This window comes from Netta rufina (assembly GCF_964035555.1).
Source record: "Netta rufina genome assembly, chromosome: 15".
NCBI lineage: Eukaryota > Metazoa > Chordata > Aves > Anseriformes > Anatidae > Netta > Netta rufina.
The window spans coordinates 15,108,050-15,127,530 of record NC_140138.1 but is presented as its reverse complement, the minus strand read 5'-3'; the positions used below and the strand labels follow the sequence as shown (position 1 = coordinate 15,127,530).

The window sequence follows — 19,481 nt, the reverse complement described above, 5'->3', positions numbered from 1 at the left end:
ACCTCTGCCACAAAAAACCCATTTGCACAGCCCGTCCGCGGCCAAAGCTGCAAATCAGCGGGGCCAGGCTTTAACCACCCATGCGGGACGAGGCCAAACCAGGCCGGGCTGCCCAGAGCTGACCCCAAAGCCGGGCGCTGCCCGGGCAGAGAGCTGCGTGGGCAGCAGGACCGATCGACTGGAGGAGCAGGAAGGGAAAGGCTGAATTCAGCCTTCGTGCCAATCCCTGAGCCCTGACCCCAGTCAAAGCAAGATTTTGGGGAGGCTGATTGCAGTTTGCACAGGCATTTTATCAAGGGGCAGCGAAACAGGAGCAGAGGAGAGAAGGCAAGGGTCCTGTGAGCCCCGCTCCCGCTCCCAGAGCGCAGTGTCCCCGCAGCGAGCAGGCTCGGAGCCACCTCCCACCCACGACGGAGCTCCCCCGGCGCCCTGGAGAAGCCACAACATCTCTCCAGAGTGCCGGCGAGGGGATTTATCGCTTCCTCGGGTGCCGGAGCAGATAAGGTGCGGCGCCACGCAGCAGCACAGAAGCATGCGAAGGGGCCGCAAGCAGCACTGGGCACCGCCGTGCCCATCCCCCGGGCCACAAAGGGGGTCAAGAGCACCCAAAGCCGGCCCTAAACCCAACCCTATATCCCTCCCAAGTCCTCCCCAGCTTGCACAGTGCTCCCCAAGGCCGGGATGTGGCCCACGAGGGACAGCCACCCAGGGACACCGGGGCACGTCCCCCCGGTCCCGAATTCCTGCTTGCTGCAGCGGCCGGGGGAGGCGGGTTTGACATTTGCAGAGAATCTCCCCCCTGTTTGGCCCTAATAATTCGTCGATTAACGGCGGATTTTTGCAGCATGATACAAGCAGCCGGCAATGCACGTGCGGGGGCTGCTTTCCAGCAAAGAGGGGGCTTCTCCTCCGCCCCCCCAGGAGCAGGAGGGGGATGGCAAAAGCGTGCCCTGGCCACAACCCCTCACCTCTGCTGCCCTTACAGCACCAGGATATGACCCCAACCCAGCCCCATCAGGGCAAACCACCCCAAAACCCCTTTGGTTTCTCACTCTCTTTAAGGTCAGCGGTGCTGCGTGGCACGAAGCAGAGCTGCTGTAGGGTCGGCACATCCCACAGGCAGCTCCCCAGCCTCCTGCTTCAGCCGTGGCTGGACACGAGCCCTCTTCTTCCGTGGCCCTAAGGGCAGTGCAACGCCCCACAGCAAAGCTCAGGGTGCTGGGGCAAAGGGCTCAGCTACAGGGACGATGCTCGGGGCGAGGTGGCCGGCAGCGGGGATTCACCCGCTGCACCCAAGGCCACCAGTCGCCAGCCTCGGGGCTGTTTAGGACGGGAGGAAGGGGATAAGGTCCAAAAGGAAAATGGAAATAACCAAATTCGCTGCCGGGGCACCACGGGCCAGGGCAGGAGGAGGCGGTGGGAAAGTCTGCAGCACCATTTTCTAACTGGGTGGTCCTTCGGGCATCCGTGCCATGATCTCACAACACAAAAAAAAAAAAAAAAAAGGAAAGAAAGAAGACACTGGTAGCTGGGAAGGCGTCCTCAAATTCCTCTATCTGTGCCAGTCCCCATGCCCCGAGAGAGCGCACGCATGGAGAAAATTAAAAGCAACTGCTTTACGCCCTGCTCTTCTTCCAATTCAGGCCAGGCGTAATTTGGAGGTTAATTCCCAGCCTGTTCCTGTTTTGGGGGGGCTTTGTTTTCCCTGCGACCCAAATGCAGGGACGCTCACATATGCCTGGTCCTATATTCATCCCCCCACAGCCCTGCCAAGTCCCGGCTGCTTTCCTTGGGGCTCCCATCGACGGGGCCAGGCTCTAAACTGGCGATGGAAAAAGGTCACCAGGAACCCCTAAAAAACATCCATCCTCCCCAGGAAGGCCGATCCACACAAGGGGTTGCCAGGAGGTTACAAGGGCCTGGGCGCAAATTGCCAGGAAAAAGGGAATTCCTACCAAAAGGGAATTTCTCCGTCGCTGGGAATGGGGCAGCACAAGGGGAGCTGGCGATGGGTGGCACTTCAGCAGCACCCCAAACCCCGCTGCTGCTCCACGTCCCGGCCGGGCAGGGGCCGGATCCTGCCAGCAGCACCACACATCGGCAGGGCACCGAGCACCCACAGCGGGGCGCACGCAGCAGCAGATATTCCCCGGGGAAGAAGCGGATGAAATGCCTGACCCAGTTTTTTCCGTGCCACCAGGGCGCCCCGGAGGCTTGAACAAGGTTTGGGGGCCAAGGACGCGTCACCTGCAGCCCAAGAGGGGACAAACAGGACCCCAAAAGGTGACAGGACCGCACGCAGCCACCCCAAATCGTGCTGACCCCCCCGGCAGCACGGCCGCACACGAAAACAACTCGTGAACGGAGAGCTCCCGGGATTTGGGACTTAGCATCCACGCAGCCCTTTGAAGTTGGACGCGCTAAGTCCGATTACCATTAGGGAGCTGCAGCTCGTTAATCCCGATGTTTGGGGCCGGATCGCCCCCGGCCCCGCTCCGGGTTTTGTTCCCAAAGCCAGCACCACCACCAAACGTTTGGGACGCTTGGCACAGGGGAGCGGGTCCCGGAGCCCCGGAGCACCCAGGAAGCCGGAGGGGCGGCTCCCGACGCCCCCGCAGGGATTTTTTATAGGATAAAAAGCCAAAAGGGACACGAGTGCGTAAGTGCGAAGTACCTTCACCTTTCCTGCCAGCCAAGCGGAAAGGTCAGATGACTCAAAAGGACTTTTCCAGCCCGGCTCCAGGCGAGCCCCGCCGCGGCCCCTCCGCACGGGACGCCCCCTCCCCAAACCGGGCTTCTTTTAATAAATAAATAAAACCCCATAACGATAATAAAAGACGATCCGGGGCCGGGAAACGAACCGTTAGCCCAGGGGGTGCACCCCGGGGGTCCTGGTGGAGGGAGGACGGGGAGGGAGGGTGTGCGTGCACCACCCGCTGCCGGAGCCTCCATCTTCTCTGCAGGCTTCCCCAGGGCCGCGAGGGAGCAGCCGTATGGGATCGAGGTGTTCTCCCCCCCCACAAGCAGAGCCCCAGGCCCCAATCCTGCCTGCGGGGTTTGGGGTGACCCCGTCCATCCCTGTGGGGGCTGCCAGGGGTCGGTCCCCACCACGGCCCCCAGGGAAACAAAGCCCCCAAGGGGTCTCCTCAAACCACCTCAAGCCCCCCAGTGCCATCGGGCCCTACACAGCCGGCACTTTGACCCCCTAAAAAAAATATATTTAACATTATCGCATCCAAGAGGCGGCGAAACCCTACACGGGGCAGCACCAGGGGGTCAACCGGACCCTTTTTTTCTTTTTTTTTTGGGGGGGGGGGCTCAGCCTCAGCACCCTCCGGGCCGGCTCCTTTGTCTGGGCACGGCGGCGACGCTCCCCGCCCGCCCCTTCCCGCACACACCACGGCATTTTTTCCAGTTACATTTTTTCCATATTAGCCCTCAGATTTCATTATGTCCCGCTCACCCCCCCCCCCACACACACACACCCCACACACACACACACACCCCAAGCAATATGTCTGATCTCATTGCCATAATAGGATCGGCAGCGGTGGCAGCCCCCCCAGCCCCGACACCTTTCCGCACTGGGGGGGGGAAAAAGGGGGAGAGCGGTGTCGTGTCCCCCCTAACACCCCCGCACCCCAAATCCTTGTGGTGTTGGGTGCCGGGTGGGCCAGAAAGGGGTCACGGGGGGGGGGGCTGCGTGAGGCCTGGCAGGAGGAAGAGGAGGGGAAGGAGGAGGAAGGCCCATTCCCGCCCCAGCCTGCCCAGGAACAGGCGGCGATCGCCTTCCGCTCCCCTCCCCGGGAAATATGGGGTGCTATAGGGCCGGGGGGCCGTGCCCACAGCACCCCGGGGGGGCTGGTTGGGTTCTAGATGAGTTTTTGTTCCCTGGGACTTTTGGCATCTCCCGATAGCACCCATAGGATCCCCCCTAGCTGCTGCCACCCACCCCGCACCCTAATAGGGGCTGGGGTCACCCCCAAGTACCCGTGACCCCAAAGGGAGGGGGGCACTGGGGTGGGACGGGGGACCAGTGGGTGCCTGTGGGGTGCTGGGTGCCCTGTGGGACACCCAGGTATGCATAGGGCCTGCAGGCACCCTATGGGACCCCCGGACACCCTATAGGACCAGGGATCCGTGGGTCCCGTTGCTACCCATGGGGTCAGCAGGCATCCCACGGGACCCATAACCAACAGGAGCTGGCAGCACCCATGGAACCCCACGCTATCCACGGGGCCAGCGGGCACCCCCTGAGACCCCCGGAGAACCCACGGGTCCCTCTGCCAACAGTGGGGCCAGCAGAAACCCACAGCACCCATAGAGCCGGGAAGCACCGACGGGACCCTACAGAACCCCTGGGAGCCTGGGGCCACCTGGGGGGCACCCATGGGTGCCGCCACCACCCGGAAAGCACCCATAGCACCCCACCACCACCTATAGGACCCCACCACCACCCTAAAAGACCCCGCAGCGGGTTCCAACCCACAGAACCAAGCGGGGCGGTTGGGCACCGAGCAGCGCGGGGCGGTTTTTGGGGCGAAAAGCGTGGCTTTTGGGGTCGGCCCCCACCTGGTTGAGGTCCTCGTCGTTGAGCAGGTGGGACTCGCGGGGCTTGAAGCAGTTCTGGCACTTGCTCTTGTTGAAGATGTTGGCCTGGAACTTCCTGCACGGGTTGTCCTTGGCGGCCATGGTGCGCGCGCCCCCCCCCGCTCTGCGCGCCCCCGACCACCCCCCCCCCCCCCCTTTAAATCAGCGCCCCCCCGCCGGCCGCCCCCTGGCCACTGCTGCCAGCACCGAGCCCATGGCCGGATTTATATAAATATTTTTTTTTTTTTGGGGGGGGGGCGCCAAAAAGAATTTGGGGGGAGTTTAAAAAAAATAGGCAAAAAAAAAAAAAAAAAGGAAAAAAAAGGAAAAAAAAAAAAAGGAAAAATAAAAAAAAAAGGAAAAAAATAAAAATGAGAAAGTGTCCCCCCGAAAATCGAAATTACAAAAAAAAAAAAAAAAATCGGTGGAAAAACGGGAGCCAGGCGCGGCGGCCGCCCCCTCGGCGGGCAGCGCGCAGCACCGCGGGGCGGGAGCGCGCAGCGGGAGCGCGCACGGCCGCCCAGCCCCCGCCCGCGGGGCGGGGATTGAGGGGGCGTAGCCTAAAGGGGAGGCGGGCGTGGTTTAGAGGGAGGTGGGCGTGGCCTGGAGGCGCGGGCTGCGAAGCGCCCAGCTGGCGGGCTCGGGAGGGAGAGGAGGGGCGTGGGTGGAGATTGACGTGCGCTGTGGCCAATGGTGGTGGGAGGAGGTTGGTAACAATAGGGCGCTGCGGCCAATGGGGTGCAAGGAGAAGGGAGGGCGCGCGGCGGGCGGTGCTGACAGCTGGGGGCGGGGCCGGGGGGGGGGGGCGCTGGGCTGGGCCCCCCCCAGCTCCGTGCATGGCCCCCATGCACCCTGCAAAGCACCCACACCGTGCACAGCCCCCACACGGTGCACAGCCCCCCGGCGTGCACAGAGGTCACCCACACCATGCACGGACCCCCCCATACCATGCACGCCCCCTACCATACCATATATGACCCCCCCATACCATGCACGACCCCCCCACACCATCCACGACCCCCCCCAATACCATGCACGACCTCCCTATACCATGCACAACCCCCCCCGTACCATGCACGACTCCCCCACACCATGCACGACCCCCCCCCATACCATACACAACCCCCTCCCACCATGGAAGACCCCCCCCACTATAAACTACCCCCTCATACCATACACGACCCCCCCATACCATGCACGACCTCCCCACACCATACACGACCCCCCCCACCATACACAACCCCCCCATACCATGCACGACCCCCCCACACCATGCACAAGCCCCCCCCCAGCATTGCACAGCCCCCCCGGCACCGTTCCATGCATTGGGACCCCCCCATACACCCCTATGCACAGCCCAGCCCCCCCCCCAGCCATGAAATGCAAGCAGCAAGGGGCTGACCCCCCCAAAATACCCCCCCAAATTGGGGGGGGGGCACACCCCAGCCCCCAGGTGCCACCCCCCACAGCAAAAACACCACCCTGGTAACCCTGACCCCATGGGGGGGGGACAAACAGGGACAAACAGGGACAGGGGTGCCTCCCCCGCCCCGTGCCACCACCCTGGGGCCCGTGGGGAGATCCTGTTTGCCCAGCAGGGTGATAAGGAACCGGCACGGTGATAAGGGGGAGGCCGAGGGACCCATGGGTGCCATGGTTGGGTGCCAGCCTTGATCCCAGGGGGCCAGCAGGGACATTTGGGGACACCGGGCGTGCTGGGGGGGGCACCATTAGGGATGGAGATGTGGCAATGCCAACCCCACAAGGCGATGGGGTGAGCGTGCCAAGCGGCACCTCCACACCACACCCCGACCCATGTGTCCCTCAGGATGGCCCCCACAGCCCCCGCCGGCTCCGGACGGGGCCCTGCTTTTAGGATCGGCCCCGCCGACCTCCTCACGGCCCCATAGGGACCAGGAACAAAACCCGTGGGAGGCGAGGCCGCCGTCCCCTCGGCCAGGCGCTGCCCCAGCGTTTGATGTGGCACCAGGCCTCGGCGGCCTCGCCGCGCCGGCACCCGCCGGTAAATAGAGGCCGGCAGGGTTGCGAGCTTGTTTATTAATTTTTTGCCTTCATCAAAGGCCTCTTTAATCATCCCTCAGCCCTCCTGCCACTCGGAGCACGCACGGCGCGACGTGCCGCTGTGGGGACGGGATGGGGAAGGTTTGGGGTTGCCCACGGGGAGCGGTAGCACCGCCGTGTGCCCCCCAACCCCATATCGTCCACCCTATTAGCCCCGTTCGTGTGATGCTCCCAGCTCCCAGCCCTGTGCCTTGCTGCTTTGGGGTGGATTTCTCACCTTTCTCTTGACCCTAAAGCCCTAAAAGCGAGGCGGCCCTCCTCCAGGCAAGGAGGGGGTTTCTCTTTGGGGATTTGCAGTCCCTGATGCCATCACCGTGGACCCAACACCCACCATCCACATGACCACAGGACACCCCTTTGGATTTCATTTTCCTGCCCCAATTCCCTGTTTTCCTGTCCCCCCATCCCTTGATGTTGCTGAATTATTCCCCAGCACCTCCCAGAGCAGCGGCGCGACCCCCAGCACACCCATGGCAATGCTCCCCGGAGGCCTTTGGCTATGGGGCTGGGGGAGAGGAGCACGGGGGGACCTCTGCACCCCCAACTGATGCTCGGGGGACTCTGTGGGGTCTGTGTCCCTTCCCTGGGTGCCCAAGGGTGCTGCCACGACACACCAGGCAGAGCCACGGTGCCAGCATCCCCTCCCCGAGTGGTGCCACGGCTCGGGGCCGCGACCTGGCGCCGGGGCCGGCAGCACTCGCGGGGAAGCGGCTGGTGCCGGGGCTGGCTCCAGCCTTCCCAAAAATCCAGCCGAACGGGACGAGCCTCTCCATAAACCTGTCGAGCTGCATTCAGCCAGGCAGGAGCCAGCGTCCGTGCGCTGCCGCCGGCCGCCCGCCTGCTGCCATGGATGGGTGCAGTGAGCGGGGCTGCCAAAAAACTCGACTCCTTGCACGTGCCCCCCGTGCCGGCAGGTCCCGGCACGGCCGGAGGCACCAAGTGCTCCCGTGCATGCTGCTGTGATGGGCAGCCCCCCCATCCCGTCCCCAACGCCCCCGTTGCGGGGATGCCCGGCTGTGCATAGCAGCCCAGAGCCGGTCCGGAGCAGTTTTCTCCAAGTAGGGCAATTAAAATAATGGGAAAATGGAAAGTATTCGTCAGGGAGCTGCGGTGGCAGAAGGGGAAGGTGCTGTGGTGAGTCAGCAATCCCAAGCGAAGCCTCAGCGCCAGGTAAACAAGCTGAAAACCAGGAGGTGTTAGTCACCGGGGCTGGCTGCACCGGCCCCGGCACGGGAAGGGCACCACCGACCCCCCCTGCCCCAGAAAAAGGGTTTGGTGGCACCAAAAACCCCACCACAAAGCAGCACCCGCTCCCCATCGCGTGCTCCCCACAAGCAGCCACCTCCACCCGTGAGGACATCACCAGGATGGGGACATGGGATGTGTGGCTGTGTCACACAGGACCCCAGGAGCCACCCTGTTTTGTAGGAAAACTTTTATGGGATGTTTCTTCCTGCAGGGCCAGGCGCTGCCGGGGCAGGAGGAGGACGCTTGGGCGCTCCCCCTGCGTGGCCATCGCTCCTCGCGTGACCTCGGGCGAGTCGTTTCGTCTCCCTGTGCCTCCACCTCGCCGTCATTACGCTGGAGCCAGACGGACGGATGCCCAGGGGAGAGGGGAGGATTTGGTGTTTAAAGCCCTGGGATCCCTGCTGGATCCAGGCTGGGACCGGCTGGCGCCTGTGAGGGTTTCCCTTCTCCTGCCCCGTGCCAAGCAGGGCATGGGGTTCCCCTTCTCCTGCCCAGCCATGGGGGGCTGGATGGGGCCAGGGGCTCGGGTGTACCCATGCCCCCATGCTTCTGGTGGTGAGGGCGAACCTACAGGTTAGAAATATGGGGGAAACAAACAGCCTGATGGAGGGAGGAGACCCCCTGGGCTGCCCCAATGCCATCTTCTTGCCCCAAAAAGACCCAAATCACCCTCTGGAAGAAACGCCACTGCAGCCCAGAGAGGAGGGAGCAGCTGGGAAAGATCCCGCAGAGGGTCCAGAGCAGCTCTTTGCTTCGCTGGGTGCTCACACACACACACACACGGGCCTGAGCTAGCCCCAGGAGCTGCCCTAAATCCTGTCCCACCAAGCAGAGATTTCCTCTCACCCACAGCCTCCCATGCCTGCGAGTTCGTACCCTGCTAAAATTGGGCCAAATGTTAATTGCGCTCCCAGCCGAGCTATCACGGCTGCTTCCTGCCATCAGACCTCGCTGCGCTTTACGGGGGAGAAAAATCCAACCTTTTTGTCCCCACGTGTGCCTCCCCCAGCCTTCTCTGTCCGGGATCACCCCGTGAGGTCCCCCCCTATATCCCCCCACCCTCCTGCCCCCCGCCAGCCCCAGCACGGCACAAGGCTGGGCGCCTCCATCGCCAGCCCCTCGCCACCGCAGCCGTCGGGTGTCTGCTCCGGTGACTCCACATAATGCAGGTTTTCCAAATGGCAACGTCGCCTGGCTGGAAATTAAATACTCGGGAGAAACCCATTATAACGCAGCGACGCAATTAGCTTTATCAGCCAGCCCAGAGTGATGCCAAAAAAGCAGAGCCGACTCACTTGACAGGAGCTGCCATCCATGAAACCGAGCTAACGACCTTAATTATATTTTTAGCTTCTAATTTTTGGCTGACAGGATCCCCAATTACCCAGCCCATAATTTGCCCAGGGACTGCCATCAGCCTACCTGGTCTCTAATTCCCAGGGTCAGCCCTTTTATCCCCTTTTTACACGTTTAGACTCCCACTGGCCGCCCTCCAGCCCGCTGGAATTTCCCCAGGGTTTCGCAGCGCTAAAAATTAACAGCGCGGCTCCTCCGGCAGCCTGCAAGCCTGGTCCTGCAAGGGTCCCAAGAGAAAAAAAACCCTCGGCCTGACAAAACCCAGCCCCGGGTTGGGGTCCCCGTGGAGATCCAGCCTTGGTGGAGCAGGTTGGCAGCGGGAGAGCCCGGGCCAGGCGTGAGCGCCGTGCGTAATCTGGAGCAGGGGCGATGTCGGAGGTGGTGACGGGGTGAAAATCCTGCGTTTTTCACATCAGCTGCTCCGTCTGAAGGTTGTTCTTTGACTCATCTCCCCTATCTGCTTCCCACACACACCGACGCCGTCCTCTCCCTCCCCGTGGCAGGCACCGGCGGTGTTTTACTCTCGGTGCCAGCCCTGCGCCCCAGCAGGTGCCGGATTTGGGGCGCTGGCCTCCAGCACAGCCTGGTTTTCACAACATTTTCCTTCCCTGATCCACACTGGCTTTGGGCAAGGCGGCTTTTTGGCACCTTTGCCCAGCCACCAGACCCCCCCCAGACCCCACAGCACGGGGGCTGCAGCAGCGCCTGGCCCCCGATGGGTGCTGAGCACCTTTGGGGTGATGCGCCAAGGCGGGGTGGCAGGGGAAGGCCAGGGTGCAACACAGGGAACAGAGCAACACGGGCTGGTCAGGGGCTGTCCGAACCCCAAATTGTGTGTGGGGCTGGTGAAAAAGGATGCTCAGGTGCTGCCGAGCCCCTATCCGGGCAGGGCAGGAGCTGGAGGGGGGGGTGGGCTGCAAACAGAGCCCCCAGCACCCAGCACCCAGCACCCAGCCGGGCTGGGCGAGCCGAGGCTGCCACCTCCTGGGCAGAGCCACGAAAAGCCGGGCCCTGCTTCTCTGCCACCCCCCCCGGCTGCAGAAATGGGGCAGAGGGGGCCGCATCCCTCGGTTGTGCCCCCCCCCGGCCCTAAATTGTGCCCCCCATCGGCTCCCAGTTGCGCCCAGCCGGGGGTGGCAGCAGGGGGCTGGCACTCGCTGGTGGTGGCATCCCGGGGACATGGGCACAAGCCCTGGTGGCAAATTTATTTTATATTTATTTTATTATTTTATTTTATATTTTATTTTTATTTTATTTTATTTTATTTTATTTTATTTTATTTTATTTTATTTTATTTTATTTTATTTTATTTTTTTATTTTATTTTATGGGGATGGGATGGGTGCAGCTCTGCCGCTGCGCTTACCCGTACCCCAAAATTGGGGGATTCAATCACAGAGCAGCTGCTGCGAGGCACGGCAGGAGGCGGTGGGATGCGCGATGGTCGGGCAGCGGGGGTCATTGGGTGCATCCCGACCCCAGCACGCTCGAGATCAGGCGTCCACGGGGAATTAGGGTGAGAGAAATGAGTCCCCAGCAGCCAGCTGTGCTCAGCCCGGCCTCACGGTTTCAACCCAAAACGGCTCCTCTTCCCCTTCCCCCCCCCCTCACGGCCCCTCTTTTGGGGTCCCAAAGGGAGCACACGTGCAAGCAAATGCCTTGGCTGAGGTTTCACAAATCAGAAGGGGGGCCGAGAGAAGGCTGGAAGGAAAATATCCCGGGAAAGCTGCTGCGAGCACCAGCGGGAAGGCGAGGCTGCCCCAAAAAGGCTGGGAGCCGAACGCTGCTCACGCTGCGTGCCCGTGCTCCTTGCAGCAGCAGCACCGGGGCACGAGCCCGGAGGAATAAAATCATTTTTTTGGTGAGACAAAACTGGGCTCCATGTCCCCAAAATGGACCCGGACACTGCTGGAGCCATCTGCAGGTGGGTGCTGAAGGACCCGGAGCCACGCTGGGAGGGTGCACGGGGAGCGGCCGTAGGATGCTCTCCCTCCAGCACCACACGGCAAGGGCAGGATTTAACCCAGGAGAGGGGTAAGGCACCCGTGGCAAGAAAGCAGCAGGCAGGGGGCTGAATTTGGAGGCCCTTCAGAGCCACGCGGCAGCCTCGGAGGTGCGATGCCACTCGGGGCACTCGCGGTGCCCGGCCGGGTGACGGGGGCGCAGCCGCAGCACCCCCGGAGGATTTTAGAGCTGAGCTCACAGGGCTTGGTCTCTGCTCAGCGAGGAGGGACAAACCGCCCCCAAAGTGCTTCTCACTTCCCTCTTGAGGGCAAGCGAGGGTGGAAACTGCAAGTCCCCCGCTGCTATTTACGGGGGCAGGTTTCCCCTGCAAAACCCCGAGAGCCGGCGGGCAGGGCTGGGGCCGTAGCTCCAGGCCCTCGTCGCACCGTGCTCAAGCAGTGCAGGCAGACCCCAAAAATCACGATTTCCTTCATCCTGCAGGCGAACAAGGCCTGGGCTCTGCTTCCCCCTGGGGCTGTCGCAGTGGGGTGAGTGACAGAGTGACACCGGGGCGAGTACAGAGCCGGAGTTTTTTTAACTGAGCGGAAAAACCTTGACACTGCCCCGCTGATGTTTATAGAAAGTCTCAGGCATTGCTTCTTCCTTCCCCCTCCGGCTGCTTCTGCAGAAAACGTCCCCGGGGCTGAGCTGAGTCACCGTCCCACCGCACTCGTGGTGCCCTCGCACCTTCCCGGCCGCGTGGATAAGGGGGAAAAACCACCAGGAGTGAATGCAGCAGGGGAAAAGGGGGCAAAACCAGTAGCTGCCCAGTCTGGTTTGTTGTATTTTGAGGTGCCATAGGTCGCTGTGGGGGCACGGGGCTGGGGCTCGGTGCCAGCAGCCCGCTCCCTCCCGTGCCAGCTTGGCGAGGGGCCCCGCAGCTCCGCTCCTTCCCTGCTCTGCCGACCAAAGCCCCGTTTTCAGGGTGAGGTGAGCCCTAAAAATAACTGTTTAGCTGTATCCCTGGAGGCTGCCAGCAGCACAGTGGTGGCTCTTTGCCCCGTGCCACCCGGGCTGTGTTGTTGAGGCTTCCTGCACCCACTGCCAGCAGCGCCGAGCCTGGCCGCAACCTGCGGTGCCCACGCCGGGCAGCTCAGCCCTCCTGCAACCCTCCTGCCCCTGAGGGATAAATGAACCAGAAAATAGCATTTCCAGCGTGCTGTTGGGAGCCACGAGATGCTCTCAAGACGTTGAGCAGGAGCCAGGCAGGCCAGCAGCACCGCGCAGCCTTTTGCTCAACCAAGGAGCTGCTCCTTTTCTCGGCAAAGCTGGGAAAAAAAAAGTGACCCTCTCCTGCCCCAGGGCAGCTGCTTTCTCTGCAGAAGAAAACCTCCTGCTGGCGGTGGGTGATGAAAGGGCAGGTGCTGCAGAGCCAGACACCCAGCTGGGAGCTCTCCCTGCTGCGACGTGGCCACCAGGACCGGCACATCCCCTCCCCGCATGCCCCCCGCTCCCCCGGCAGCCCTGGAACCAATGCAGCACGCTGCGAGCGGCCGATTTGCATCGGAGGGATAAGGGGAAGCCCCAGGAAACGCATGGCCCAGGCATTAATCAAATCTACCTCTAATAATAAACCTCCCCAGCAATGCGCGGGCTCGGAGAGCGCAGTGCGATGGCAGGAGCCGAGGGGGAGTAGCCACCGAGCCAGAGCCAAGCGTGAGTTGTGCCCACGGAGGGGCTGCAAAGGGGCTGGGGGCGAGGGGCTTGCTTGTGCCGGGGCTGCGGGGATGTTTCCAGAGAGCTGGCAGGGAGCAGAGGGGCTCCTTGGGGATGAAATGGTCGCTTCATGCTTTGGGGGGAGGTTTCAGGAGTTTTCGTGCCGTGGTGGGGCATCCCGGGCAGGGAGCTCAGCCACCGGGCAGGGATTTTGCTTAAAAAAAAAAAAAAAAAAAAGAGACCCTCTGCCTGGGGGTGTTCTCTTTGGGGACAAAAAGTCTCCAAAAAGCATCGGAGGAGAGCACGGGCCTGAGCCTCGCTGTGCCCCAGGGATCCTCTTCAGCCAGCTCAAGAGAAAGGAATTGTTTAATTTCATAGCGGCGTTAATTGAACAGCAGGGCTAGAAGGGCCGCAGCCCTGCGCAGAGCGGATTTATCCTTTACTTTGTGAGGCTGGGAGGGCTTCACCCACGCTGCCCCGGCTGGGTTCCAGCTCACAGCCAGAGCTAGAATGGAAATTGCTGCTTCAGGCAGCAGCAGGACAGACAGATGGACACACAAAACCCCCGATTGCCGTGCGCTCCCAAGGACGAGAGGCACAGAGACAGATCCCCGTCAGAGCGCAGTGGCATTTCTATACCAAAATCAGAGTTGGGCTTCAAAAGGCAGCATCGCAGCAGCCCCAGCCGAGGCCAGAGGCGGCTTCCAGGCACGCGGAGGCTGGCGCCATGCCGGGCAGTGATGGCTTTTAATTGTTTTGGGCCCCTTGGCACCGGCACCGGCCGCCCGCACAGGAAACAGCTGCGCTCCGCAGAGGGATGCGGTCGCCCACGAGCCTCTCGGTCAGCAAAGGGCTGCTAACAACTAAATGCTTTTTAGCAAGCTAATATTTAAAATTTCAATTTGTTCAGGACTTTGCTGCTGCTCAGGGCTCCCAGCAATGCCTCGCTCCTGCCCCTCATCAAACCCCTTCCCTCTCCCCAGCCCACGGGCACGGGGCACGCTGCGGCCACGTAGGATGGGATGAATGGCTCCTTGTGGGGACAAAATCCCTTCCAGTGCCATGTGTCCCAGCTGGTGCTGGTGGAAGCGGTGCTTAAAGCTCTCCCAAAGAGGCCTCTCTCCTTCTGCTGCCTAGGGGAGTGTGACACATCAAAACCTGCTTTCGGGATGATGCCAGGACGCCAAACAGAGACGTCAGAAATTACACACAGCATGGCAGAAACTGCCCCTCGGCCACAGGGGAGCTCAGAAGTTTCCAGATTTACAAATCGTTTCAGAAGATGGTGCTAGCAGTCATTCTGGTTGCGTTTCTGTTCCTTTTGGTATAAGATGTAAAGGCAGGAGCAGGTCCCTGCCCTTATTGCTGCAGGCAGTTTCACACATCCCCACGCCCTTGGGGCACAGCGAGGGGCCAGGCAGAGACCAGGGTGCTCACCCTGCGTGTCCCCAGGGTCCAGATTATAACCCCATGAGGACGTCCTGTGCTGAAGTGCTTGCTAAGCCTGAAGCAGATTTTTCTGCATGCTTTTAACCCAAGCCTGAGGCACAGCGGGCATCCCCCTGCACAGGGGTCCCCAGGGCAGGGTCCCCGGCAGCACCACCTGCCCCATAGCCACTTTCCTCCCATTCTGCAGCCATGGATGGGACGCCCCTGGGCTGTGATGCCATGAACAACTGCACCGACCAGCAGTACTGGGACGCCCTCGTCTGCCAGTGCATCCCCTGCAGCCTCATATGCGGCCGGTCCGCGGTGAGGAGGTGTGCTGCCCTGTGTGGTGAGTGGGGAAAAGCTCTGGGAGGACCCACGGGGCAGGCTCTGGGGCAGCTCAGCTTACCTTCAAGCCCAAAGCACCGAGGGATGTGACTGCGTTGACCGGGATCAAGTTGTCCACACCTCTCTACTGCTCCTTCCTGGGATCCTAGGGAGCCTTCCCGGAGCTGTATTAATAGAGTTAGGCCTCATCTGTGGCACCCTGCCCTCGGGAGGGACATATCAGGCCCTGCTAATGTGGATAATGACAACCTCAAGCAGAATGTGAGCCCCACGCTGTGGCAGGCACCGAGGCTGGGTGCTGCTGAGCAGAGGCGCGGTGCAGCCGAAGCCTGCGCACAGCGAGGTGTCACATCTCCGAGGGGGCTGGGGGTGGGAGATGCTGTCCCCATGGCCCCAAGCCCATGCTCAGGCAGGTTTTGGTGTGCCCCAAAAAGCCACGCAAGCCCCAGAGGCCAGGAGCTGTAAGAGCAGCACCAGGAGCTCGCTGCCACGGGCAGGCACGGCTGCACCCCGTCCCCACGCAGTGGCCAGCAAACCCCCTTCCCCAATATCCATCATCTGGCTGAATACCTCCACCTGCCAGCCCCAGAGATGTTTTCAACGCTTCCAACAGCATCAGACAGATCTCAGCCTGCACCCATGGGAGCTGTGCACTTGTCCCAAGCGGCCGTGGGCTCGTCCCCGCGTGAACCCCAGCAGGGAGGGCCCCGGGCTGGGAGCCTCCTGCTCAGGTGACGGGGAGGCAGGAGGAGCCGTGCGGGCAGAAGGACGTGCTCAGGGTGAGGACGTGCTCAGGACGAGCCCCGTTCCTTTCCCTGCCTTCCCACAGAGTCCATGGTTTGCAACAGGAAAGCCGGCTTCTACTACGACAAGCTCCTGAAAAAATGCATCAACTGTGCCACGGTCTGCGGGCAGCACCCCAAGCAGTGCGACCCCTCCTGCGGATGTAAGGCTGTGTGCGAGGGCAGGGGGAGCGGGGGGCCGTGAGGCAGGGTCCCACATGGGGCTGGGCTAAAAGAGGAGCCGGGTTATGGGGTGGAAGCTAGGGAAGAGGCAGCAAACCCTGCTCTCTGACCCCAGGGCTTGGTGCATGGCCTTGGGGAGGGGGAGAAGGAAGGGATGGGCTCTTTCGCCTCAGATCAACCAGTCCCAGCTTGGGGTTGAGATGTGGGTGCTGGAGAAACGGGGAGGGAGGGCAGATCTCCTCCAATAGCCATAAAAAACAACCAAATGGAGGAGCTGCAGTGCTGCTTTCAGCTCCCTCCCAAGCGAAGCGCGCATGAGTGCCCTTAGCAGCACCCTGCCCCTATCAAAAAGTCAACGAGGGTGAGCTGTGTGCCGGGGGGGGTCTAAGCTCTCCTTTCTCTCTGCCTGGCCCCCAGCAGGTGCCCTGGCCACCACCCCCCCTCCGCCGGCCGCCCTGGTCACGGCGCTGCCTCCCGCGGCCGCGTTGGAGCAGAAGGCGTGCGCGGAGCAGGAGCCGTGGCTGGTGGTGTACCTGCTGCTGGGGCTCTGCCTCTGCGCCCTCATCTGCTCCCTCTTCCTGGGCTGGACGCACCTGCGGAGGAAAGGAGAGGTGGGATCCTGCCAGGCCGGCACCGGGACCTGCCACCGCAGGGAGGATTCCTCCAAGGGTGAGTGCTGGGGGCACCGGGAGGGGACGGGGAGCTGGGGGTTGCTGGCACCTGGGTTCTGCCAGTGAGGTGCTACACAGCCCAGGCTGAGCCTGAAGAGTGCAGGACCAGGGCCCTGTGCCCCAATTCCTCCCCTATCGCCCTTCTCGGGCACTCACGCAGGATTGAGCAGAGGGTGAGAGCTGTGCTGCCCACCAGCGATTCCCCAAAGCATGAGGAGGAACAGCAAAAAGCTGACCCTCTTCCCCAAGGAGCCACTTTTGTGGCTGTTTCCTTTGGTTTCCCCCAGAAACCACCTTTGTGAAGATCTGGGGCTTTCACAGCAATTACAGCTCTGGGTTTATTCACTCGGGGCTGCTCTGGGGCCGACGGCTACCTGGCCAGGACCACGTCACACGAGTTTGCTGCCTTGAAATGTCGCAGCCCAGCAGCTGAATTGCCTTGCAGCATAGCATCAAAGCCCAAAGTTTTGGCCTTGGAGCCAGGGGGGCTTCACAAGTCTTTGGCGTAGGAAGAAAAGCTAGGGAAAGGATAACGGGGAGTAAAGCAACATAGAAAAGATGCGTTGACTTTTCCCCCTCCTGTTCTCCCCTGCCTTCTCTTAAAAATATATATATTACATATATATATATATATATATATATATATATATATATATATATTTATTTATTTATGTATACAGACATTAGTTTACGTACCTGAAGAGCTGGATGAGGAAAATCAGGAAGATCACACGAGGCGCTGCTCCAGCCGGGCTCAGTCCCCAGCAGCGCTGCAATTTGAGGCACTGTTGGCTCCGTCCCAGGACACTGGCACTGGGCGCTGGCTTCTGAGGGAGGCTGGCAGGTTCAAAGCAATTTACTGCATGCTTCTTTGTAGCCCCAGCCTAGCTGTGTTTATCAGACCTCAGCTGATGGAGCAGAGCCCTCTGACAGCCCATAGAGCCGTGGCCCTTCAGCCTGCCCTGCTGCAGCCCCTGCACCTTGCACGGCGCCGCACCATTGCATTCGTGTATGCTACAAAATGAGCACTTCATGACAAGACAATTTACACGCAATGCTATAAATATTAAAATTACTTCAGTGCTAAAGCTCTGGCCTGCCTGCTCGAGGCACTGCCCCATTCACAGGACAGGCTGTGCGCTGCAGGCCGCACTGCGGGCACGACATGGGGGCACAACATGGAGGGAGGGGGGCTCCAGCACTGCCTCCCTTCAGGCCTCAGGGCAGCACTGCAGAGCCTTTCCTGGGTAAAAGCTGCTCCTAAACACCTCAGGCTAACCCACAAAGTTCATTTGCAGATCGCCTGGTGGAAGCGGGCAGTGTTGGTGATGGATCCACCGGCAGCAAGGTCCCCGAGCCAGTGGAAACCTGCGGCTTCTGCTTCCCCGGACATGGCTCGGCTGTACAGGAGAGCAAAGGGCACCACAGCCCCTCCTGCCCCCCGGGGGAGAGGGTTGCTGCTGCTCACAGCAGGGTGTGCAGCACGGGAAGTGCCGGGGCGATTCCCAGCCCTGACGACGGCCATTTTAAGATCATTTGCTCTCCTTCGCAAGAGAAGACGCAAATGGCGTGACCGCGGTGAACGCTCCTGCACGGGCTCAGAAAGGAGGGCTGTCCCTCCTGCCCCCAAAACACAGCTGCTTCTCCCTCCGATCCCAGCCCCAGCTCCTGCCAGGGCAGGTGGACACAGCTTAGGGGCTGTGGGTCACAGACAGTGCCTTTCTCTTCTTGGAAACCCAAACTCTCCTTGTTCCAGTGATGGATGTTGCTCCCCGTTCAGCCGTGCCTCCATGCTCCAACCTGACCTCCGCAGACACCTCCATGCTTCCTGGCCCTTGGGACCAGGGGCCCGTGGGGGCTTCTCAGCCTGGTTCCTCCATCAGCATCACTTTGCCTCTACAAAGGGCACCGATGCCTGGCCAGGAGCAGCCTGTGGCAAGCATCAGACCACCGCCTTTCCCTGTTTGAAAACTCTGCCTTGCACCACAAGTGGCTTCTGAGCAGAGCTGTGCTCATGTGGGATGCACTCGATGGACTGAAAGTGGATGAAGCGGTGGTGCCTGGCGCCATCTCGAGAATTGGCCAGGTGTGACAGCAGCCTGACCTCGATCCATCGCCCCTGGGTGTCTGCCTCCTTCACCAAGAGGTCTCCTCTCCTCAGGACTATGGGGAGTTTTCCAGAGAATCAGTTTAAAGTGTTTTAAAGCATCTCGGGCCTTTTAGACAAAGCTGCGGCCTGGCCTACTCCGGCCTCCCAGGACGTTCCGCGCAGATGTGATGACCACCAAGTGCCACTGCCGTGCTCCCAGGTGGGGCACGTTTTCTGACTTCAACAAAGTTCTTTTACAGCAAGAGTATTCACAGTACATGAGCTCCACAGGCAGCTTTCAACGCTGCTTTGAGGGGAGGAAAGGACACGGGGCGGCGAGGCTTTGCCTTTTCACCGGATACGATACTGCATGAGTTGCTCCGGAGGCACCAAAATCACCGACGGAACTGGGTTTAGATGTGAAAAATCATCCAAAGTTGAGAACTTTCTGGAAGACTTGATGCTCTGATGTACTCCTGGTCTGGATTACCTGAAATAGCTGGTAAAAGTGCCGGGCTGTGACGTGGCTGATTTGAGGAAAGGTTTTTGTCTGACCTGTATTTGAAAGCTACTACATAAAAATGTGAGTTTCAACATGTAACGTCAAGTTCTCTCATTCTCATTAAAGGAGAGCGTAGGAATGTTTTGCTTGGTGAAAAATCCCTCCCGATAGGAGATCATTACCAAAAGTTTCTCAGACTAGGCCTTTAAACTTGACAGAATACACAGGGAAGGGGCAACAGATGCATGAACTGGTGATAGTAAAGCACAGGCTATGGTATCTGAGGCCACATGAGGCTCCCCACCCTCTCATCCTCCTCCCTCTCTCAAGGCTTTCTTTTCCTTTCCTTAATTTCATCTCCCGGAGCCTCTCCCTCTCAGGCTCGGTCGATGAAGGGGCTTTGCACTCACCATGGGGCAGCTCCTGCACATTTCCACCTGCCCCACGTCCCCACCACCCCAAACACTTCCCAGCGAGGCCGGGGACTCCAGGAGGACGCCTGTGAGCAGGCGCAGTGTCACCTCGCACTGCCTGACCCCAACA

At 60.8% G+C, this 19,481-nt stretch overlaps 2 protein-coding genes across 3 annotated transcripts in view; one reads left to right on the top strand and one right to left on the bottom strand.

Moving 5' to 3' along the window:
* The window catches only part of MPRIP (myosin phosphatase Rho interacting protein), a 72,926-nt gene extending 68,220 nt beyond the window's left edge, over positions 1 to 4,706 (bottom strand). For both annotated transcript variants that reach the window (XM_084296002.1, XM_084296003.1), the window contains exon 1: positions 4,573 to 4,706. In XM_084296002.1, coding sequence (XP_084152128.1) covers positions 4,573 to 4,692 — 120 coding nt within the window. In that variant the 5' untranslated portion in view covers positions 4,693 to 4,706. The remainder of the gene's footprint in view (positions 1 to 4,572) is intronic.
* A 9,867-nt stretch (positions 4,707 to 14,573) lies between these two features.
* On the top strand, positions 14,574 to 17,920 carry TNFRSF13B (TNF receptor superfamily member 13B; the record flags this gene model as incomplete). Its single annotated transcript, XM_084296120.1, has 4 exons — positions 14,574 to 14,712; positions 15,541 to 15,657; positions 16,094 to 16,345; positions 17,646 to 17,920. 4 exons carry the CDS (start codon positions 14,574 to 14,576, stop codon positions 17,918 to 17,920), a joined length of 783 nt encoding a protein of 260 aa, XP_084152246.1.
* Positions 17,921 to 19,481: the final 1,561 nt, after the last annotated feature.